The sequence below is a fragment of the Etheostoma cragini genome, chromosome 10 (genome assembly GCF_013103735.1).
Source record: "Etheostoma cragini isolate CJK2018 chromosome 10, CSU_Ecrag_1.0, whole genome shotgun sequence".
Classification (NCBI taxonomy): Eukaryota; Metazoa; Chordata; class Actinopteri; order Perciformes; family Percidae; genus Etheostoma; species Etheostoma cragini.
In genome coordinates this window covers 19,964,714-19,986,262 of record NC_048416.1, presented here as the reverse complement: position 1 = coordinate 19,986,262, position 21,549 = coordinate 19,964,714, and the positions used below count along the sequence as shown (strand labels likewise).

The 21,549-nt window shown below is 39.5% G+C and overlaps 7 protein-coding genes and 1 long non-coding RNA gene across 10 annotated transcripts in view; 5 read left to right on the top strand and 3 right to left on the bottom strand.

Annotated features, from left to right (window-relative positions):
- Window positions 1-2,378, top strand: part of pttg1 (PTTG1 regulator of sister chromatid separation, securin) — a 4,425-nt gene extending 2,047 nt beyond the window's left edge. For both annotated transcript variants that reach the window (XM_034883632.1, XM_034883633.1), the window contains exons 2-6: window positions 499-591; window positions 699-835; window positions 925-1,012; window positions 1,329-1,490; window positions 2,239-2,378. In XM_034883632.1, coding sequence (XP_034739523.1) covers window positions 504-591; window positions 699-835; window positions 925-1,012; window positions 1,329-1,490; window positions 2,239-2,321 — 558 coding nt within the window. In that variant the 5' untranslated portion in view covers window positions 499-503 and the 3' untranslated portion in view covers window positions 2,322-2,378. The remainder of the gene's footprint in view (window positions 1-498; window positions 592-698; window positions 836-924; window positions 1,013-1,328; window positions 1,491-2,238) is intronic.
- Window positions 2,379-2,475: 97 nt separating this feature from the next.
- On the top strand, window positions 2,476-4,336 carry sowahd (sosondowah ankyrin repeat domain family d). The gene is made up of 2 exons (XM_034883631.1): window positions 2,476-2,716; window positions 3,006-4,336. Exon 2 carries the CDS (start codon window positions 3,030-3,032, stop codon window positions 4,008-4,010), a length of 981 nt encoding a protein of 326 aa, XP_034739522.1. The 5' UTR covers window positions 2,476-2,716; window positions 3,006-3,029; the 3' UTR covers window positions 4,011-4,336.
- A 554-nt stretch (window positions 4,337-4,890) lies between these two features.
- On the bottom strand, window positions 4,891-8,998 carry rpl39 (ribosomal protein L39). 2 transcript variants are annotated; one of them, XM_034883637.1, is made up of 3 exons: window positions 8,992-8,998; window positions 6,838-6,941; window positions 4,891-5,102 (listed from the first exon to the last, which is right to left on the bottom strand). In XM_034883637.1, the coding sequence occupies exons 1-3, from the start codon at window positions 8,992-8,994 to the stop codon at window positions 5,054-5,056; spliced, it is 156 nt and encodes a 51-aa protein (XP_034739528.1). In that variant the 5' UTR covers window positions 8,995-8,998; the 3' UTR covers window positions 4,891-5,053. The 2 variants fall into 2 exon arrangements, with proteins under 2 accessions (XP_034739528.1, XP_034739527.1); XM_034883636.1 differs by lacking the exon at window positions 8,992-8,998 and adding an exon at window positions 7,255-7,405.
- An 847-nt stretch (window positions 8,999-9,845) lies between these two features.
- On the bottom strand, window positions 9,846-13,193 carry upf3b (UPF3B regulator of nonsense mediated mRNA decay). Its single transcript, XM_034883629.1, has 10 exons — window positions 12,933-13,193; window positions 12,571-12,677; window positions 12,374-12,480; window positions 12,190-12,288; window positions 11,718-11,828; window positions 11,562-11,605; window positions 11,283-11,471; window positions 11,033-11,190; window positions 10,617-10,944; window positions 9,846-10,536 (listed from the first exon to the last, which is right to left on the bottom strand). Exons 1-10 carry the CDS (start codon window positions 13,041-13,043, stop codon window positions 10,393-10,395), a joined length of 1,398 nt encoding a protein of 465 aa, XP_034739520.1. The 5' UTR covers window positions 13,044-13,193; the 3' UTR covers window positions 9,846-10,392.
- A 372-nt stretch (window positions 13,194-13,565) lies between these two features.
- Window positions 13,566-14,793, top strand: ndufa1 (NADH:ubiquinone oxidoreductase subunit A1). Its single transcript, XM_034883634.1, has 3 exons — window positions 13,566-13,838; window positions 13,975-14,064; window positions 14,634-14,793. Exons 1-3 carry the CDS (start codon window positions 13,737-13,739, stop codon window positions 14,652-14,654), a joined length of 213 nt encoding a protein of 70 aa, XP_034739525.1. The 5' UTR covers window positions 13,566-13,736; the 3' UTR covers window positions 14,655-14,793.
- Window positions 14,794-16,109: 1,316 nt separating this feature from the next.
- On the bottom strand, window positions 16,110-20,205 carry nkap (NFKB activating protein). The gene is made up of 8 exons (XM_034883630.1): window positions 19,659-20,205; window positions 18,623-18,703; window positions 18,404-18,465; window positions 18,218-18,310; window positions 18,090-18,132; window positions 17,807-17,998; window positions 16,738-16,887; window positions 16,110-16,570 (listed from the first exon to the last, which is right to left on the bottom strand). Exons 1-8 carry the CDS (start codon window positions 20,078-20,080, stop codon window positions 16,396-16,398), a joined length of 1,218 nt encoding a protein of 405 aa, XP_034739521.1. The 5' UTR covers window positions 20,081-20,205; the 3' UTR covers window positions 16,110-16,395.
- On the top strand, window positions 20,066-20,291 carry LOC117951756. The gene is made up of 2 exons (XR_004658242.1): window positions 20,066-20,205; window positions 20,236-20,291. It is a non-coding gene; the product is annotated as an uncharacterized LOC117951756 (long non-coding RNA).
- Window positions 20,292-21,248: 957 nt separating this feature from the next.
- Window positions 21,249-21,549, top strand: part of zbtb33 (zinc finger and BTB domain containing 33) — a 5,199-nt gene continuing 4,898 nt past the window's right edge. The window contains exon 1 of the mRNA XM_034883626.1: window positions 21,249-21,464. Coding sequence (XP_034739517.1) covers window positions 21,437-21,464 — 28 coding nt within the window. The 5' untranslated portion in view covers window positions 21,249-21,436. The remainder of the gene's footprint in view (window positions 21,465-21,549) is intronic.

Below are 21,549 nucleotides of genomic sequence, written 5' to 3'. Positions count from 1 at the left end.
CCCAGACCTCTCAGGTCATGTGGTACAGGTCTGCTTTCTGTCCCCAGAGTCAGAACTAAACGGGGAATCAGCGTTCAGTTTCTATGCTCCTCATATCTGGAACAAACTTCCAGAAAACTGCAGATCCGTTGCTACTCTGTTCTTTTTAAATCAAGGCTGAAGACCTTTTTCTTTTCAATGTTGCCTTTCTTTAAATGATTAATTTAAAGTTAACTTCTTAATGTTTAATTTCTTATACTGCACTGTAACTTTTATTCTTGTTTTTTTAACTTTTTAACTGTTATTTTTTATTTTTTTTAATGTTTTTTAGTTTTTAATTTAAAGCACTTTAATCTGCCCTGTTAAAATACAAAAAAATACAAGCCCTACAAATAAAGCTGCCTTGCATTGTGAATACGTCTGTGCTCTTTTTATGTGTCAAAATGTCTGCCACAGAAAGTTCTCTTCCATGATGAGTTGTAATGTGTTTCGGTAGCTAATATCAAACTTTGTTTACAGATACAATGGCCAACATAATCTTTGCAGAGCGGGAAAATGCATGTCTTTATCCACCTACTCTGAAGATGCGACAGCGGCTTCAGTCTGCTCCAGGTATGGAAATGCCAACCTAGTTCAGAGATCTTTTGTTCTTGCAATAATATTGCTCCATGTGGAAATGTACATTATTCTTTGCTTTTTTTTTTTTTTTTTCACACCAGAGAAACTGTCATCTCCTATGACTGCCAATAACTTACACACTCCTCTTCCATCTGGTCGTAAGGCTTTTGGTGCGGTCAACAAAAAAATTGTAACCCCTGCCGTCAACACACAAGAGAAGAAAATCTTAAAGCCACAGGTTGGAATAACCATAAGAGTTACAAAATAAATAATGCCAAGCTATACTAACATATTTGCTCTTAAGCTGTAATATTTTGTTCCCTACAGGAAACAAAAGTCAAACAGGCTTCAGACCAAAACTCCAAAGGGGAGGAATATCCAGAAATTGAAAAGTTCATCCCTTATGACCCACTAGGTAATTATGATGCCTTTAGTAGTGACTCTAATGCTACCAAATAAGTTTCTATTTAAAAATGTTTACAGTAATGCATTGTTTATAAAGTAACACATTAGCACATTTCAGGTACGGGCTGTAGTTATAAAATGCTGCTTAATTAAAAATAATTCTGTGTAAATCCCACTGCAGCATCCATTAATGGTTAATGCCCATTAAGGCTCGTCTACAGAACAGAACTTGAACATGCCAATCATGTTAATAACTCAATATGTATAAGGTTCATTGACCCATGATATAGCTTATTTTAAAACCTTTTTTTTAATGTATTTTTCAGAGTTTGAAAAGTACAGCATACCCGAGGATTTGATTCCTCTCAGTAGCTACGCTCTGCCTGGACTGGCCTGTTTCCCAAATGCTCCACATCTGTGTGAGGAGGACCTGGAAATGATTGCTCCACTCCCAAACCTGTCACCTGTAAAGATGCAAACACGTTCAGGTATCCGCTTCTCATTAGGGCTGAATCTTCACTTACTGTTTGGGATCTTAAAATAATTCTTTAAAAGTATCCGTTAAATAAACTGAAGCAAAGGGTCAGTATATGTATTTTCATGCCAAAATCTATCTTTTAATTTGTAAAATTCTAGAACATTCTTTATGGATGAGATCCATCAAATGTAAATACTTGACAAATCAATGTACTTAATCATATTTAAGAAAACTCCAATTCACATAGGTTTGCAATAGTTGTCTACAATTATCAGATGTCAAAGTGTGGTTAAAATCTGACTAAGTTCAAATGTTATATTTATATAGCATGTATGTTAAAAATAACCAGAATTACTTAATTTTTTTGTTATTGAATTTCAATATGGCCAAGCATTGAGACTGCCCCACTTAGGTTGGCAATGATCTCCTTGTTTCTTGTGAAGGGTCCGCACTATTCTGTATTATTTGTGACGCACTTTGTAACCCTGATGCTTTATAAATAAGTTGTGATTATGGGGAGTAACAGTTTAGTAAATCAAATGTTAACCTGTCTGATGTGAATAATAGACAAATTTAAAACAACACGGCACTAAATGAGCAGAACTCTTGTCTGGCAGCTGTAGCCATTAAGTATGGTGCGCATGCTTGGTTTGAAACTACCAATATCATTAACTACAGGTATATTTAACCTGCTATATCATTAACCTGCCCCCCCCCCCCCCCCCCCCCCCCCCCCCCCCCCCCCCCCCCATCTCCAGGTCATTGTTCGGAGCTGGATGCCTTTCTTCAAACACTCGATGAGCTGACTGTTGAACTTCCACCAGAATCTTTTACAGACTGAATGTTGATGCATGTTTTTGTTATGAACCCATTTTTTATTGAAATAAAGGTTGTTTTTACTTATGTCCCTGGTATCCCTTTTATTTGGTTTGCGGTTTTGGTGATAATTGTCAGGGAAGTAGCTGCACTTACTTCCTGGTTTTTAAAGTCCATCAGTGGTCACATGTGAGGGATTCTCGCCATTGGTTTTGCCAGAGAATGAGATCAGAATGAACTTTGTCTCCTATTGTGAGGAAATGATATAGCTAAGTGTTTCATAGACCACCGTAAAATACCTCAATTCGTTTAAAATACCTCAAACGTTTTGAAAGGGACTGAAGGGCTTAATGGTCGATAAAGTTGGAGACTCGGTCACTGAATGCGTCAGTCGGTGTGCGCTTATTAGATCCCAAACAGGTGAGTCAACCAGTGAAGGTTAACTTGCGTGGCGGCAGCCGGACAAACGAACCGTTTTATAGACATTACATTTGAACGTCTAACGTTGCTTGAAAAATAAAGAAGTTGGTCCATTTGCTCTTAAGACGCAAGCTCTTTAAATTACATGTTTGTGCATTGAAAGGTATTGTGTGCATATATTAAAAATAAACTGTTTCCTCCCACGACACAGGGAATGACTGGAGTGGAGGGAAACCGTCCCAAGTGTATCATTTGACGCTAATATCTTCTGGGTGTTGTCTAAATAAAGGAAGTAGCATTGAACTCAGCGTGCATGGAGCCAAGCAGCATGTACGAGAGCAGATCGGATGACGTTGGATGTGACTTAACTGGATCGGAATCAGCTGTCAGTACTGCCACCCACGGGAGCCGGACGTGCAGACAGGGCACCGTTGTGGAGCGACTCTCGAGGTATGTCATGCCCAGTGCTTTCCAGCGTAGGTCGAGGCTGCAGAGGCAGATGGAAGTCACTGACAGCTCGGCACCGGGAGGATTTCAGAGGGAGGCTCCGGAGAGAGGCTCGTTCACACTCGCTATGCGTAAAAAATACCTGAAAGAGTTACTGTTAAGCAATCCAACGCACAGCGGGTTTAGTAGCGTCCTGTCACAAACGCACAGTGTGTCCTCCGAGCAGGACGAAGGCTGGGCTTTGTATCCGATGGAGCACGCGTGGATGCTGTCTGCAGTAGAGGGAAACTATGAAACCATCCTGGAGTTCATCTCCGAGGACCCCTATCTGTTAACCAGGAAGGATTTCATCAGTGGGTACTCAGTCCTGCACTGGTTGGCCAAGAGAGGACAGGACGAGACTCTGCTCAAACTTTTAAGGTACGCGGAAAGTGCGGGGATCCCAGTGAATGTGGACGTGCGGGGCAGCGGCGGGCTCACCCCGCTGCATGTCGCCAGCATGCACAGGCAGTACATGGTCATCAAGCTGCTAGTCGGAGCTTTCAGTGCCAACGTAGATGCCATGGACTACAATGGAAAGAGAGCCTGGCAGTATCTGAAGGGAGACGCCCCGCTGGAGATGAAGGAGCTGCTGGGGACCTGGGATGATGAGCACAGATGTGGATGTGCGCAAAATGTCAACAACAACAGCGCTGGTGCGATGAACTTGACCGCACATGACGATGTGGATCATGTAGAGACAGATCACGATAACTCCTTCTACCCGGCTAAGACGGGGAGCAGCTGGGGGTTCGGGTCTTTTAGAAAGTTGCTGCCCTCGTTTTCATTTCTTGGGAACAAAAGCTGAGTCTGGTTATGACATGCCTACAAATATGTGCATTATTTTCAGTCAGTTCACGGTTTTTGTGGTTCCTAAGCGCATGTGGAGCAAAAATGTTCATGCCAAGTCATTTCTGCATTATGAGGCCTTACCTCTTAAAACAATCGTAATTTAAATTCATTACAGAGCAAACCACATCTCTTTTAAAACAACCACTTATAAAAATAAATTTATGAGAAGTTAAACTCCAACATTTTCAAAATTGAATAAGCAGATGATCAAAGGGATTTTTTTTTTTTTAAGGGTTGCTTTGGTTGTCAAATCCTTAATACCACGCACCCCCCCCCCCATATCCTTCAAATAAGTGACCACAACTTGATAGATTACTAGATATTGCTACATAAGGGGGGGGGGGTTCAAGTTTAGGTTGGGAGCCACGGCACCATTCAATCGGTATTGCATTTCATGGAGCCCAGTGAAAGTACTGGCACTTGATTTGCATCAACTTTGACTGAACCTCACAAATATTTACTGTACATATTTTTCTGAACATTTTCTTCCGACAAACCCTGTTCTGCTTATGTAAACAACTCAACATTTAGGATTGCTGGCATGGCAAACCACTTCAAGCAAACATTTCGTAGTTTGTCCTACTAGATTCAGCTTCTTGAATAGCACTGCTGTCTTTGGCACAAGCAACAAAGCCAGAGCTTAGTAGTGGCCAAACTAGAAATAACCACAATCTTCCATAAACATGTAGAAATGCTCCTCTTAAAAAGTGCTGAGTTGCATGAAAGGCATGTGGTCAGGAGAGTGAAACCCTTGTCTTCGTAAGGAGATGTGTCAGTGGCAACCCTCAATGTAACGTTTGCCTCAGATATACGGTCTGTAAATAGATAACAAAATATCAAGTTTGATCACTGATCTTTTATTGTCAAACATGAGCATAACCAGAGTATCTGTACAAAATGACTGCTGGCCCAGATAACATGGCTCCGTGCCTGTGGTCAGGCCCAGCAGCTGGAGGTCCTGGCAGATGTTGGGATGCTTGGATCCAGGGACCCTCATGTTTACAGACCGAGCTTGGTCCTCCTCCAGTGTCTCCTCTTGGAGTTGTACCTGAAAAACATTAGAAACAGACATGTCAGGTATGCTACGATGACATATTTAACTATAAAACTGTTAAACCAAGTGGAAAAAAAATAAATGTAACTGAAGGCTGTAAAACGTATCAACTACCCTCTTACAGAAAGTTACTATTTATCTTGTCAAAAGAGGAACACATTTATTCTGACAGTGGTGCTACCACACCCACAGTAAGCCGAGATCAGGGTTGAGAAGTGAAGCAGTTTATAACATTTTAAGGGATTAAAAAAAAAAAAAAAAAAAACTGCTCTGCACCTTGAGATGTATGGTCTTTGTACTGGTGTTCCAAATTCATGATAGACATTAAAACATACACATTACCCCCTGTATCTGTTGCTTGTGCAATTGAGTGGCAATTACTTCAATGACAAGTAAAATGTTTCAAAAGTTTTTATAGGCATTTTTCCCCTAGTCCTGTATTTTATTTTTATTTTCTTGGAGAGGTCAAAACCAACTAGGAAGTCCAGAGCAACTACAAAGATGATATTCTTCTCATTCAAATTAGTTCAGTTGAAATGATGCAAATTCTGTTGATGCTGCTCTTATTATGTCATTGGCCACAAACTGACAAATCCAAAGCCTGTGTGATATTTAATCAATCACTTAAGGTCACTGCAATAAATCTTACTTGTAAATCACACCTCTGAAGAAACAATGACATGCATAATCTCTTTCCACTAATGAATCATTGTGGCCATTATGAGAATTGGTCCAGACAATAGAAATTTCAGCAACAACAAAAACCATTGAAATCCTCCATGAGATCAGCCATTCAGGACAAACAGGGAAATGTTCAGCTACAGAGCTTCCTGGTCACTGCAGTGAGCAGGAGTCCAAGCTCTGTTGCAGAAAGATGCTCTCAGCAGGGTTAATGACAACACTCTACTGCAATGGAGTGCTGCAATTGCAGACCTGCTTTACATGAAGTTCCTGCTTATTCTCTGCATTAGTAAGCCAGTTGTACATCATTGCACTTAAGCTAAAAAATGAAGCACAATTTTAAAACCAATAAAACACACAAGCTCTCAGAGGATTTAACCATCCTCCACACCTTAGGAGATATTTCTTCTTTTGACTGCTTAATTAAACTTAACTGTGGAAATAAATAATTAAGTAAACCAAGTAATTATGGCTGTCCATAATATAAGTTTCTTATATTCACCTAATGATGAATTCACAAGGTCTACATAGCAAAAGTAATACAGCAACCTACAGTAGTCTGTACTATGTTCTAGTTTATTTTGGTGGCTATAGTTTGTAGTGCTGTAGAATTATTTTTAAGTGTTTACAGTTTAGTCTGTTATAACGCCATATGTAACCAAACATTACTCTGACAAGTCCTGCAATAGCCTTATATTCTCATTTAATATAGTCTGCACAAAATGAGATTCAAATGGATGAATTGTTACCCATTGTGCTTTGGTATATTTTATATATTTTCCCATCTGACCTAATATCTGTAAGCATCTTGATCATCATTTAATTAGGTTAGAAATGATTGCCTGCTTGTTCTGTTAAACCGCAGGAGTGCAACTTAGGTGTACCTAGTAAACTGGCAAATGAGGGTGACTGTTATTGACTAACGTTACTCCATAGGCTGTGTCCACATGTAACGTTACACACTGCACGCTCTCATTAGCTACATGGCAGCTTCATCTTGCATATGTAGTGAACTGTACAAATAAACACCACGGCATCATGCGCTCACCTGATCTTGTTCCCAGTCTTCATTCTGATCCACTGAGGAATGGGCCTGTTCTGTTTCTGCTTCTTAGCGAGGAAGCGCTTGATCTTGAAAGTCTTGTGGGACGACTAGAAACAAAGCGCGCCATTAATACCAGGTCAACGCAGATAGCGTTTCTGTCCAATGTATAACTGCGAGTTTAAAAGGAACATATTTAAAGCATTTACGAAGTATACATAAATGAGCAAGATGCTAACATGCGTAGCTCTACAGAGTGGGAACCAGCTAGCATCATTGAACAGCTTTAATAGGCTAATATTCCCTCTTTTTAGACCACATACAGCTGTATGACGTACTATTGACATGTTTCTTAATCACACAATATATTTGTGCGGGTTTACAGGGACTGCTCAAATGGATGTTAAAAGATTTTGTATTTACCATTTTGTCCCCAGTCCTTTCCCGACTATGGCGGTGGCCGAAGAGAAAGAAGGAAGTGACGTCGGCTCTTTTATCCAATGAGCGTCCGTCCAACTGGCTCCAAGTTCTTCTCACAGCGACACCTTTGGGAGGGTTTGCTAAATGCGTCCTCTTCTGGTTCTAGCGTCTGTATTTTTTTGGCGGGATGTCAAAACATTCATTTACCAACACATTGACAAAGATTTTTCATTTTCACATGAAAACGTATTGTTTGGGTTCATTTCTTACACTTCCATCAAGACAAAATAAATACTAAATTTGTTTGATACTGTTAATTGCTAAATTTCATATTTATAAGTAGAAATTATGTGAACATTATCTCAGACATTACATTTCAGCAATTTATTATTCTAAAAACAAGAAACTATTAAAACCATCAATCTATGTACCCACTATAAAATCTTTGTAACTGGTGTGTTTGTTATGTCAGTGCAAGCCCCCTGGCACAACAGTTGTTTATTTCTGTTCTGATTGCCTGCATGTCTTTGAATGTTGTTTGAATAAAGACAATTTAAATTACTCTGTGATGCTACTTTATACTTCTACTACTATTGGGGAAATGTTGCAATGTTTGCTTCACTTATAAAGTTATCAAATGCAAAACATACATTATAAAAGAGTAAAAAAAAAGATGGATGAGACTACCCAAACCTAATTTAAATCAGTTCATTGGCTGCACCTCAACCTGCTGCAACATTGAAATTCTGCTTAATACCCATATTAATATAATATGAATAATAAAATAAAAAAACATTTGACATGACGATGCTTAAGTACTTTTACATCTTGGTATTACAGTTCATAGGCTACTTAAAGAGCATACTGAGGTTGGAGCCCCCGGTGAATCACTGTATAGAAAAATAATGTAGGAACTAGATTAAACTATACGGGAAGTATAAATACACTACTAAGGCTTTTTTTTTTTTTTTTTTTGGAGAAAATCTGATTACTGTGTCCACCACTGCCCGTGTTGTATCCCTACTTATCCTAGACACTATAAAGCTGAAATGCATACAGTATGTATGTTTATCTGAACAGATCCAAATGTTTGGAACTAAATGTAGATTACCACCTGGGTGAAGTGGACAGCTGCTGCAGACAACGAGGTTCATAAAGGCCTAAGGTTTACTAAATGTTAATAGATTTTTGTGAATGCATACCACTGCAGCACAGTACATTAATGTCAAATAAAGCAGGGCAGGCATCATAAGTTCATTTTGGGTCAAATCTAGTGTTCTAATGATACATATTTAGGTTGATTAAATAAAATTACTACTCCATAGGAGTACTGGGAAGAAAAATCCAAGTAACTAATCTTAGACTTCAGGAAGTTGTAGCTGATGCCCTTCCCATCTTCAGAAATAGAGACTATTTGGAAAGCGTTCTAACTGAAACTCCTGTGAATCCACATATCAGACAACCTCTCTTGGTCTACCAACACCACAGCTGCTGTCAAAAAGGTGCAGCAGCGTCCTCACTTCCTGCAAGTTCTTGGGAGAAACCACTTATGTGGCTGCTGGCAGCCTTCTCCCACTCTGCATTAGAGAGCATCATAACTTGCTGCCTCACAGTGCTCTGCAGTGTCATCAACACCACACAAAAAATCATCGGCTGCCCTTCTAACTCCAGCACAATGCACACACCCGCTACCTTTACAGAGCAAAAAAATTTGTTAAAAACAGTTCTCACCCTGGCCACCATTTTGTTGATCTCCTTCCCTTTTAAAGGTTCATCAAAACACAAACACTATACTAATGAACAGTTTCTTTCCAAAGGCCATCAAGACTCTAAATATCCACACGTAATGACTCTGTACCCCAAATTCACATTTTATTATTTGTTTTAACTAATAATATTATGTTATTAAGAAATGTGCACTATATTCATTATCACAAACTACCTGCCCTTGTTTTATGATGAATGATTGCTGTTTTTATTTGTTATATATATGGATGTGTGCAATAGAGTTGTCCTTTAAGCACCGATGGGAGGGGCACTCTTAATTTCATTGCATTCAAGGTAATCTAATGACAATAAAGGCTTATCGAATAGGACTTCTACGGCAAATTTCTGTACTAGTCCTGGCCCTCCTTGGACAAACATTCAAGTCTAGTGTCAGCTGTTAAGTAGTTGTACCCAGACTAGTTAAGTAAAGGAAGAGGTGAACAAACTACTGTAGTGTTTTGAAATAGCTAACACAAAATACAATTGAAAGCTATTAAAAACCATCAGTGCAGTTCAAGGCTGAATGTTTCCCTGGAGAGGAAAAAAGACATGAACACTTAAGTAAATACCTCTTTTATTTTCAGTCAAAAGTGGCATCTTTATGTTAGCATCAACATGCTGTATTCAGTTTAGTGCAACACACATCAATGTTTAAGGGGTGGGGGGCCCACAGGTTGATCACTGATTAGAGTTGACATGCAGCCGTGGCTGTCACATGGCAGTCTAATCAGAAATGGCTATTTCTCCTCACTCACTGTATGAATAAACCACATGATCCAAATCAGGCTACGTACTTCAGCGAATGTTGTGCCTTTGCGACTATATCCCAGTTACAGACCATGAAAACTTTTATTAAAAGCTGAACATACGTTTGGATTGTCTAGCTCCCCCGGCAGAATACGTAAATTCCATGTATTCCATTCAAACTGCATGTCGATGCTACAACAGAAATCTCATTCAAGACAGTGTTGAAACAATATTGATGAGCTTGGCAATATCACATGTAGAGTAAATAGATAGTTAACAACTTTGATATGGATTATGTTGAAAACCAAAGTTTTATATCAGAGAAATAATACTGAAATAAGGTCACTTTGAGTTCATGAAAGCTTTGGCTTTTTCTAATGTGCCCTACAGCCAAACTCGTTCCAAGGATGCGGTTGCTTTTCTTAAAAAATTAAACTAAACAGGGTCACATTTAGGCACTAAGAGACTCTCCAATCACATCTCTTCTTCCCAGACTGGGAGAGCCGGATGCAGCCCTGCTTAAACTGCAGTGCATGTTGCCCTGAGGCGCCACATTGCTGATCTGAGCCTCACAGGGCTGTCTCCCCTCTCCTCACCAAACTTAAGATGCCATAAGTAGAAATCTGCTCAATCGTCTACTTTGTCAGACACTTTCTCTGTCTCGGTCACAGTATCTGGCTTTCTGTCAGCAGAGATGGATTCGGCTCCTCCTCCACCCCTCCGATTCCGGCTTCTGGCCCCTGGCTGGTACAGCTGAATCGCAGGCCGGTCCTGATGTACAGAAACAACTCTTTTAGAAAAAATGCTTGCAATTGCAAAAAGCACTTGAATCAAGAGGATAGAGTCATTACCTTATTTCGGAGTCGCTCTCTTTTACCACTGTCTTCCTTCTTGTGGTCTTTGGCAGGCCTCTCCGGCCTCTCAGAGTGACCAGAGTCTCCAATGTGTTCACCCTTTTTCTTCTCCAAGGCACGCTCTTTATCTTTTTTGACCTCCTCCTCCTTCTTCCTGTAAGAGTTCTCTCCATCCTGACGTTCTCTCCTTCTCCGACGATCTTCGTCCTGTCGCCTGATTCGCTCCTTCTCTTTCTGCCGCCGCTCCTTCTCCCGCTCTCGATCACGCTCTCTGTCTCGATCTGGGTCTCGCTCCCTGAACTCCTTCCTCCCGTCTTCGTCAACTCTGTGTAAAGCACAAATCCAGTTTAAATATTTTGTTCAAAGTGGGAAATGTATATATGGATATTTTTTAAATGACTCAAGCAACTAACTTCCTTCCTCGATCCTCTTTATGTTCCATGTGCGGACGCCTCTTATGATCAGCACTCCCTATGGATCTGTCCTCTTTATTTGGCCTATCTGGTTTCTTGGCTTTTTCCTTGGGCTTCTCAGAATCAGCATCATCCCCTCTGTCTGGCTTCTTTAGGAGCTACACAGTTGAAAATAAAGACAAAGTCATAATGTAATATTGGAGATCATTACACACCGTTTTAAACTGCTCCAATTGACTTCAGCACACACCTTAATTTTTGGTTCTTCTTTTACGAGGTCCTTGTCTTTCTCCAGCGGTTTCTCAATTCTCTTTATCTTCTCTGCCTCTTTGCGCTTCCTTCTGTCATCCTCTCTCCACTTGCGACGCTCTTCATCACGCAGACGCTTGCGTTCAAGCTCCCTCCTTCTTCTTTCTTCTTTCTTCTCCTCCCTAATTCTCTGAACAGTATATATACAAGACATGAGGCAAGCCTTAATCATGCCACTTAACAATTATAACTAGAACACCACACTGGTGTGCAACAGTACCTGTTTATTTTTCAGGAAGTCCAGCAGAGGAGTTGTTTTTTTAGCTTGAAGGGAGAAAAAAATGTAGTTTGAATTCTTCCATCCACCAGTGCGTTCATTTAAAAATATATACAATGATGTTTTTTGGCTGCACTTTCTAATGGACTGTTTACCTACCTACAAGTTCCTTTGATTTTGCCTCAATCTCTTCCAACAGGGTCTCAGGTGTTGATGCCAACTTGTCGTCATCGCCGTTGTAGATTTCAAGAAACTTCTTGTAATCAGGATCTGAAAGAAAAAATGCACCATACAAATAAAGACATGGTGATGTTTCTGCTAAGATTACTTCTCTGTAGCTTAATATGGTTCTAAGTATTTTTAAACTATACTAATTGGAAGTACGGTATTTACAGTTCAGACAAAATAACCAGTTAAGAACAGTTATGACAACTACTAGCATTAATACAGGCTATTTTAGATTATGCTTAATGAACAAAAGGCAAATATGTTTACAAAAATATACACATAATAAATGTTGGCAGTTTGTTGCATGCCAGGCATCGTAAATAATTAAAAAAGTACTACTAAACTGAACCATCACAAAATCTCTCTTTTCTATAACATAACCTATACTGTTAAATAGCGTTACCTTCAGTTATTGTTCCACATTTTGCATCCTTTTTCTTACTTCTTTTCTTGGCAGTCTTTTGAAAAGGTGCAAACTCAACAATGGCAGCATACTCCTGTCCTGTTCAAAAACAAGAATGAAGATTCAATTCATGTCCGAGAAAAACCTTAAGTATGTGTATTCTGTAAATGTTTGCTCTTCATACCTCTGCTGTCAATGAACACATAGCCATCAAATCGATCTCTGAAGAGAACTATATCCTCTTGATTTTTGAAATTGATGTAAGCCCTTGCGAAGAGGTGAGGGTAAAGGCTGAAAGGACAGAATCCCCATGTCAGGTTACACTGTTAGGAGTCTGTGATAGAATTTTTTAAATCACAAAACGTCTTTATATCAACTCACCTGGTGTCGTTGGAGAAAAACTCCAGGTAGTCCAGCTCTGGGAGAGGTTGTAAATGCTCCTCCAGCTCTTCCTTGGTCAAACTTGGTGGTAAACGTCGGATTACGATCTAAGAAAGAAGATAATATTATCACATCTGGGAGAACAATCAGACAGGAAAAAGACACAATTACATACTATTAACTCACAGTTGTGGTGAGCCAAGTGACTGTGTCTCACTGTGTAAATTGAAAAGTTGCCTATGCATGTTTATATCCGACAAATACAAGATAGTTAAAAGCATGCTGTTATTTTATTAAACTAACGTAATTAGTATTCATAACTGACGACTTGGAACGTTAGCAAATGTGGCTAGCAAGTTTACCTTTGTCATGGCCTCTTTCTTTTCTTTGGACTTCTCCATCTTTTCTCCATCTTCATACTTTATTTCCAGTTTTCGCTCCCTAGGTCGAGCATTTTCCTTGTCTTCCTTCATAGTTGAAAATCTACTTCGTTCTGCGGTTGTATTTCATCTCATTCGGCAGACTTGTTTACTTTTTTAGCAAGTTAGCCGACTAGTAGCAACCGAACCAACCGTAAGCGAGTGGTGATGTCGAAGGCATGACCCGCCTTACTCTACTTCTGATTGGTTTACCCTAGCCTGCTGGCCTAAACCTAACCAATCCAACCAGAGCAAGCGAGTGCTTGCCAATCGAAGGGAGAGTATTGCCTTCGCCATCCTAGGACTTCCTCTTTTTTTCCCCTCTGACGGGTGGGTGCTCCTGAAGTTTCGCATCACCGCCAGAAGGGGGACTTGTGAGCGAAAATATAATCCGTAACGTTGGAAGCATAGACTGTATATTTATTAATTTATTAATATTAACGGTCTATGGTTGAAATTAATGTTTTAACAATTTAATTACAAATATAACAAATGTATACAACATGTATACAAACATTTGACGGCAAATACTCCAGTTGTTGTTTACAACATGACGCTTCTTTTTCGTCAATATAGAGCTGACGGTTTTCTTTTGAAAAAACCCAACAGGAAGCACTTTCTTGTACTGTAGCGGTCGTCAGGAGAGTCGACATTTTGTTAGCTTATTAGCAAAATAAACTGAGTCTTAGGTCAACTTTGTTGTTATCTCAGTGGCTCTCTGTCGCCAAACAGTTACCGGTTGTTATCATGTGGTATGAAATACTGCCAGGCTTCGCCGTCATGACCGTGTGTTTGATTATACCTGGCGTCGCCACTGCACAGATTCATAAGTTTACCAACGGGGGAAAGGTGAGGAGGATGCTGAATGCTAATGTGGCTCTGACCATGCTAAGAAGTAGAATACAGCTAACTAAACCGTGAAACGTCCTGTCGCGTGTTGCACCCTAAGCTATACTCGATTTAAAGGCTCTTTTTTCCCATTTAGGAAAAGAGAATCGCTCGGTATCCGTGGCAGTGGTATCTGATGGAGAGGGACAAGCGAGTGTCGGGATCAGGACAGCACGTTGACTCCAAGGTTAGTGACTAACCGTGACCTGTGTCAACAGAAATATAACCTTTTGCGCGAAAACGCAAACGCTTTGACTTATATTTTGCAAAAGAAAGCGAATAGTAATTTCGTAATTTTCACACCCTCCAGCAGCTCAGTTTCAGGGTTGTCCTCCAGCTATCCATTGACATAGCAAAATGTAGCACACTATGAAATTAAACTAGCAAATGGGAAACTTATGGTGACGTGCTTATATTGGGGTAATTGTTGGTACTACTTTAAGATGATGTAATCGTAAATGGATAACTATAACGGTGATTATTATTACCCTCACTCAATCAGATTACAAAACCTGTCATCTGCAGAAAATACACTGACAGTAGATGGTACAAGCCTAAGCGGTAACAATACAAGAAACTAAAATAAATTGCAAACATAAAGATTGGTAAATGAATAGTATAATTAAGTATGTTCTTGCTTTATGAAAGGGAATTCAAATATATTTCTAATGAAATTAACCCCAAACTGTACAATTGCATGTTCCCTCAAAATTCCAGCAGGATTTGTACTCATTTTCTTTTTTTTCCCCTCAACAGGGACTCGAGAACATCCACTGAAGACAAAGACTATGAAGACCCTGATGAGAAGAAAGTTTTACATTAAAAGATTATATTTAACATTCAGATGTTTGTTTTCGGTCTTTTAAAGGCAATCCTTCCCGTTATCAAATAAACTGTTCCACACTTGAATTCTTCAGAGGCTTCTCGGCTCATGTGTTGAATTTCAAAGGCAACCAACAAGAGATTGGTGCTCAAATCATTGTTTTATACCTGTTCATATGTAGTAGGGCTTACACTATATGTTATGTCGCCTGTAAAGGTGATAATCATATGTTGTAGAAGAGTTGGTGTAGACTAGATATTGTTTGGGATAATGGTTATCGCAGTTGTGATTTTTCCTTGCTCTCCTGGTCTAAAGGCAGCATCAGTCAAAACAACAAACTAATTTAACTGTTTAGAGTAAATTAACAGCGAGGCCATCTGCCTGCCATTAGAGCTGAAAACTAATCTGCCACTATTTTGATTTTAAAACATTAGGTAATTTTTTTCTCCAATGTGAGAAATTGCTGCTTTTCAACGTTTCCTATTGTCAGTTGAATGACTTGTTGGTTTTGTTGTACAGACATCACTAGATGTTTCATGGAGTTTTGAGTAGTGCATTTTTAAAAATATTCGGATATTTAAAGTTATAGTGCCTGGCTGTCGTTCCAAAGAGGGATTCCAAGTAGTGCTGTCGAACGTTTAAAATATTTAATTGCGAATAATCGCATTAATGTCATAGTTGACTCGTAATTAATCACATTTTGTCTATTCTAAATGTCCCTTGATTTCTTTTTGTCCCATTATTTTTTCCTCATTTTTAATGCTCTTATCAACATTGAAAAGTGGTTTGGCTTGCCTTGTGCAACTTTTTTATTGAAAACAACATGGTCATGTAGCCTACTGTAGTGTTCAATTTGACATGTAACATTCAGACTTGGAGAAAAAAATCTCTCACACAATGTAACACTGCATCAATAAAGGGGGGGGGGGGGGCGGAGAATCAGTCATCAGCTGTGTGCTTGGCCATCAAGTGGTATTTCAGCCTGGATGTGCTGCGATGATAGCTCAGTTCACAACAACAAAACAGATCATTTTGATCTTGTCAAATGTTACAATTTGCAACATCATGAGGAAAAAAAACAAAGTTTGCAAAGTCAAAAACGTTAATCTTGCGATAAAATTATTGACACCGTTAAAATGGGTTTGCGTTAACGCGTTTAACTGACAGCATTAATTGTAAGTAATGACACTGCCACTGTTGTTGCATCCACATGATACAGCCTTCCGTGATGGTGCATGCGCGGAGTCCAAAGATAAATCTGAGAGGTTGGTAAATAATTAAGTGAATAAAAAGCTAGACACATTTTTTTTCAGTTTTTTAACATTTTTATAATCCTTTCTTTTTAACTTGTGAATTACTGTTTTTTTTTTTTTTTTTTTTTACCCAAATAATGTGGAAACCACAACTTCATAATGAAAATTTATTTACCGTTGTGATCAGGATAATTTGCAAAACATTGACAAGATTAAGTTAAAGTTGAAAGGGAAGATGAATTCTCGTGAGTCAAAGGATAGAGAACATACAACAGAATACTTCTCAGTCTCACTTTTCTTTACAATTAAAATCCTTCTCCACATAGTATATTCAACCTAAACTGAATGTTATCGTTGGTTATTGTCCGAAAAAATACAACATTAATACCAAGAAAAAAGTAAAGGTGTCCTATAAAAAGGGTAATCTGTAGAGATGGGATGTTTATTTCTCCTCCTTGCCTTTAGTTTTCCTGTACACCATCTCCCTGAAGCTCGACAGGATCTTGCTCTCTCTCTTCCTCCTCTCCTCCTGGTTGAAGGATGCCAGAGCTCTCTTTTCATCTGCACTGTAGATCTGGTTTTCCTTTCTCAGACGCACAGCCTCCATACGACGATGTCTGCAGGGTTACATTTGCTATGTGTGAGTATCACGATAATGATAAATACGTACATCTCTTTGCATCATACTGATAGCTGAAACATCGGCAATTATTAATTTGCTGCAGTGCAAATTGTGTCGCAGCCAAGGTGAGAGTTTATAGTCCTACTTCTAAACATCTCGTACCTGCTGCCGCTCATCACGTAGCCAGACTTCTCAAAGTCTGCGATCTCGTCGCTGGTGAGACCGATCTCACCTCTTCTCGGGATACGTTTGCCTGCTTTCACATACTCCGCCATCGCAGCACCTTCACCTGGCAGCAGCGCGTGACCAAAACTGGAAGAAGAAAAAAAATTCACTTATTAAAAATTAAAAAGTACTGTAAAATAAAAGATTTGTGCTGTTAATACAGATGTCTGCATCCTCTCATAAGAGTAAAGACTAGTTTTTACCAGTTCTAGGGCTGCAATTGATGGTAATTGTTTATAATCTAATTGCAAATTATTTTCTTGATCAACTGTTTGGCCTACATGTCAGAAAATGATAAAAATGTAAATGGACGTCAGAAGTTCCTAAGGTCCAAGCTGACTATTTCAAATGTCTTGTATTGTCCAACAGTCAAAAATGATAAATATCATACAAGATAAACAGCAGATAATCACATTTCAAAAGCTGGAATCTCAATCTACACCCTCTGGCTCAATTGGTAGAACAGGCACACATATAATTAGGTTTACGTCTCGACACAGAGGTACTCTCTCTCCCCTAGCTGTCCTTTCCATTAAAGACGGAAAAGCCCCAAAAATGAATCTTAAAAAATAAAAAGAGTCTACAGACTATCTGTGAGGCTGTAGGTGTGTGTGTGGAGGGGGGGGCTTTAAAAAAGTAAATGACAAATGCTTGATCAAATCACAGATATTCTTCTCTGAACTGCACTAAAACAGACTTACAACAGGAAGTTGTTCAGTGTTATGAATTTTGGGTGTTCTCGGACAATTCTAATCACCTGAGATACACAGAATCTGCGGAGTAATTTAAACAAATTAAAAAAGACTCTGGAAAAGTAAATGAATAAAAAAACCTTGGAATGGTAAAACGTGTCCAGTCATGGCTGAAAAACAGTCTGCTATATTCCCCAGATTTTTATTCTGGATCACCAACGAAAACTATGGAGATTTTGATTTGGTCTGCTAACCACCACAATGTGATGAGCATTAGTGACGTAACATAACTGTAACAGTAAAAATAGACTCACTCCAAAGGTCTGTCATCCTGGGACAGTTGTGTGAGCGGGGCTTCGGGGCCAACCACGTGTTCGTCCATGCAGGTTTTCTCCACCCACATCACCCCGTTGGGATCCTCCTCTTCCTCCTCTGACTCTTCACTGCTGGGGTTACTGGACTCCTTGCGGCTCTTCTTCGCCTTCTTCTTCTTGGACTTCTTCGACCTGTTTGGAAACGGAAAGAGATGTTTGGTTAATCAAAATGTCCTTTTGCTGTGAGAATGAAGGTGGCGTTTAGCTGCGTGTTAGCACTTACTTCTTGCTCTTCTTTTTCTTTTTTTTCTTCTTTATTTCTTCCTCTGAAAAGATAAAAAACATGACATTCAAGCTGATACAACTTGTGAAATACACTCTCTAAGAGTAATGTAATTTTGAGTGTCTTACCATCTGAATCTGACTCTAGCTCGCTGTCTTCGGAGTGCTTTTTGTTCTTTTTTTTCTTGGATTTCTTCTTCTTTTTCTTCCTCTTTTTTTCTTCTGTGAATAACAGATTTCATCGTAAATACAAATGGCATCCAATATGCCTGTTATTTATTTTTACTTTATTTATCTATACACAGCGTGCTGTACCTTCTGAGCTCGATTCTGAGCTGCTGTTTTTCTCGTCTTCGACTGGTGTGAATTCGTCGGAGCTGTTTGAGAACAAAGAAATAAATACATGTTTCTGCACCAAACATAATAGAGGTCAAGTATCCTCAACACGTGCAGTACTGGAGAAAAGAAATAATCTTAAAAACAACAATATTGTACAATAAATGTGTTGCCATGAAGGACACATTATTGACTTACTCTGGCTCTTTCACTCTTGGTGAATATCCCCAAACTTCAGGACAACCTAACTCGCCGATCCTCTCCCTCTCCTGCAGACGCCTGTGACAGAAAGACAGACAGATGCAGCATTCTAAACCAATAACTTATTAAGGTATTATGTAACAATGTGTGTAGTGTGGGAAGGCATTAGGGCAGCATTCACATCAGTTTTCCCCATTTGTTTAAAACCTAAATAATTACATCTTTTGTATGATTAGCTGTAGAGATGTGCAACAATTCAACATTTACAGTGTTGGAAAATACCTATTGATATTGTGAAAATTATTTCAACCATTCAACAGTCTCTCTTAAACCACAAAAGGATAATTCAGCAAGCAAAGTCTTGGTTAACTGTATCAAAAACTTTTGAACGATCAAGAAATAATAGAAGAGCATATTATTTATTAGTGCAGTTGATATTGTATCAGTGAGTTATAATTTAGCTACATAGGCAACATATATTCATAAATGTCACATTGGATGAATCGGACACTTTATTATTTTGAAAACACTGATTTGTTTGATTTGTTTTGCATCAGATTTTCTGTGAATAGGTTTCTCCTCTCGGTGCTTTTACTATTACATAATAAATTACATTAAGGACATTTTTGGTAAGGTATTTTAAAAGATTAATGTTGAAGTCACTGAAGAGAAAACAAGGTCATCAGGGTTAACTCAGCTTGGGCTTGGAAAGCATACATCTACCCTGAATAACAATGTGGAGGCATTGACTGTTAGAAGGCATGCATAATTACCAGACAGGATATGTTAATGTCGAGGAGCATAAAACTAAAAGTATTTTACTCTCTTACACTTGTACAATTAAGACAATAACAAAGGGATCTGAAGCGTGACCAATACTATGGACTAAAAGTCAGGATTTCTTGACCTCGCTGAATTTATTTTATTATAAACTGTATCTTTTGTGATCATAACTTCATAGAAAAGCATGACTGAACTTTTAGACCGACCCTTCAACGATTAATAGATTAGTTGCCGTTTCGTGTTTTGTTACCTGGCAATAAAAGCCTCTTGTCTCTGTCTCTGAGCGTCGTCCCGCTGCTGTTCGTAGTAATAATCTTCTTTGAAGCTACCGTGTTTTCCAGGAGCGTCCCGTTGCTCGGACCACTGGTTGTGACTGATGTTATTGTTATTGTTGGGACGCTCCCTGGACCTGGACCGGGACCGGCTACGACGGGGGCTTCCAATGCGGATCCGCCTGATGTTTCTCGCCTCTCGGAATCGACGGTCCCGTTCCTCGTGTTCCTTCTCCCTGTTGCGCGGCTTCGGTAGTTTCGGCCCGAAGCTATACGGCGAAAGGCTCCGTTCGCGGCTGTCGCTGCGGTGGCGGCTGCGGGAACGAGTCCGGGGTCTCCGGGCACGAGGACTCCGAGGCCCCCCGCTGCCGTCAGAGCTCGAGCGAGCCGACAGTGGCATACCTACAGACTGCTTTAAATTCACACCGAAAATACGGGACACACTAACGAGAAAACGTTGGTATTTTAAGGAAGATAAAGAAAAATTAACACGCGTCCAAGTTTTCTGTAATACGCAACAGGCACGTACACACACATACAGAACAAGCAGAGCAGAGCGTCCAATAACAGGAAGTCATGATACGTCCGTTCCCAAACAGAAACCGGTCCTCTTAAAAATGTTGCACAAAGTTCCGCGTGCACTTTTTATAAGAAAATGTATAATACGATATTATGCATTAATATACAGCATATTATTAATTGTTTACACTAAATGAAAGTTTAAGCCAAATATGTAACGGTACTAATATTATGAGAACCCAACATTAGTAGCGTTGAGTCATGAGACTAAATATTTACTAATTAAGTAAGTAGACATAAAAGTTAAGTCAATAAATAATACAAAAATGGCACTTGAGGCGATGGGGTCTGGTAGTGGGTTAATTGTCTAAGAATACATTTATGAACTGCCCATTTTGATTTGCATTCAGTGTTTAAAAATACATTTGTTTTCCAGTTGGACAGCAAAGATAAAAAAAGATAGTTCCAGTAAAGCTGTGGTGGATGTCTTCTCTGTTTACAGAGATTGAACCGCTGGCAAATAAGTTTGTACTCTAAAAAAGATAACATTTCATGGGTGGCAAAAAGGACTTCGATTTGGACATAACTGCGTCTAGGTGTGTTGTAACTGTGTAACTTCAATTTTCGGTTTTACTTTGTCCACATCGGATCGGTCCGCATAATAATAATAGTAATAATAATAATAACATTAATAATACATTTAATTTATATATTCATGGGCTCAAAGTCGCATAGATTTGCATATGTACCTAGCGGGAGCGTGCACATGCAGCCTATTGTAATAATTTCTAAGGCAAACTGGTTGGGCATCTAGTATGGATGCGTCCTGCGGTCAATAAGGCTCGGGAAAGGGAAGTTTGGGGTCCCCTGCTCTGCTCCCCCCCGCGACCCGATACTGGATAATAGGACGAAGATGGATGGGTGGATGGCAGACTACTGTTACACAAATATATATTCTTCTACATGTGGTTCAACGATTGTGATCAGTGGTTTTAAGTTTATAGCTTATGAACGTTTAGAGTCATCATTGTTTGACTAGCCTAAGAAGAGCCACATGTGAAATACAGGTAGAAAATAAAGCCCTCACCCCCGCCCCCAGATGTTGGCGGCACAACACAGGAAGTTCCAAACATGTGGAATGTGGACCCACACTGGTACTTGCCGTACTATAGTCAGTGTGGGGTAGCAGTGTGTTTTTGTAACAATAGAGACGCGCCGTAACAGCTCATAAAGCAAGATGCATTCTGTGAATACTGTTAAGCTGAGAGGAAACACTGCGGTCAAGCCAGCCGACACTCGGATCGCCGTGGTCAAATCAGCCGACACTCAATTTGTAGTACGCGATTTTAC

Excerpts from the sequence above, each read along its gene's own strand:
- upf3b (XM_034883629.1), bottom strand. The coding sequence starts at position 13,043 with ATGAAGGAAGACAAGGAAAATGCTCGACCTAGGGAGCGAAAACTGGAA. Across the intron at positions 12,678-12,932 it reads AGAAAGAGGCCATGACAAAG|ATCGTAATCCGACGTTTACC; the intron begins GTAAACTTGCTA and ends CTTCTTTCTTAG. Across the intron at positions 12,481-12,570 it reads TTTTTCTCCAACGACACCAG|CCTTTACCCTCACCTCTTCG; the intron begins GTGAGTTGATAT and ends CTGTCCTTTCAG.
- rpl39 (XM_034883637.1), bottom strand. Across the intron at positions 5,103-6,837 it reads AAGACTGGGAACAAGATCAG|GTACAACTCCAAGAGGAGAC; the intron begins GTGAGCGCATGA and ends AATGTTTTTCAG.
- ndufa1 (XM_034883634.1), top strand. The coding sequence starts at position 13,737 with ATGTGGTATGAAATACTGCCAGGCTTCGCCGTCATGACCGTGTGTTTG. Across the intron at positions 13,839-13,974 it reads AGTTTACCAACGGGGGAAAG|GAAAAGAGAATCGCTCGGTA; the intron begins GTGAGGAGGATG and ends TTTCCCATTTAG. Across the intron at positions 14,065-14,633 it reads GACAGCACGTTGACTCCAAG|GGACTCGAGAACATCCACTG; the intron begins GTTAGTGACTAA and ends TCCCCTCAACAG.
- sowahd (XM_034883631.1), top strand. The coding sequence starts at position 3,030 with ATGGAGCCAAGCAGCATGTACGAGAGCAGATCGGATGACGTTGGATGT.
- nkap (XM_034883630.1), bottom strand. The coding sequence starts at position 20,080 with ATGCCACTGTCGGCTCGCTCGAGCTCTGACGGCAGCGGGGGGCCTCGG. Across the intron at positions 18,704-19,658 it reads CAAGAGGCTTTTATTGCCAG|GCGTCTGCAGGAGAGGGAGA; the intron begins GTAACAAAACAC and ends TTTCTGTCACAG. Across the intron at positions 18,466-18,622 it reads CCAAGAGTGAAAGAGCCAGA|CTCCGACGAATTCACACCAG; the intron begins GTAAGTCAATAA and ends GTTCTCAAACAG.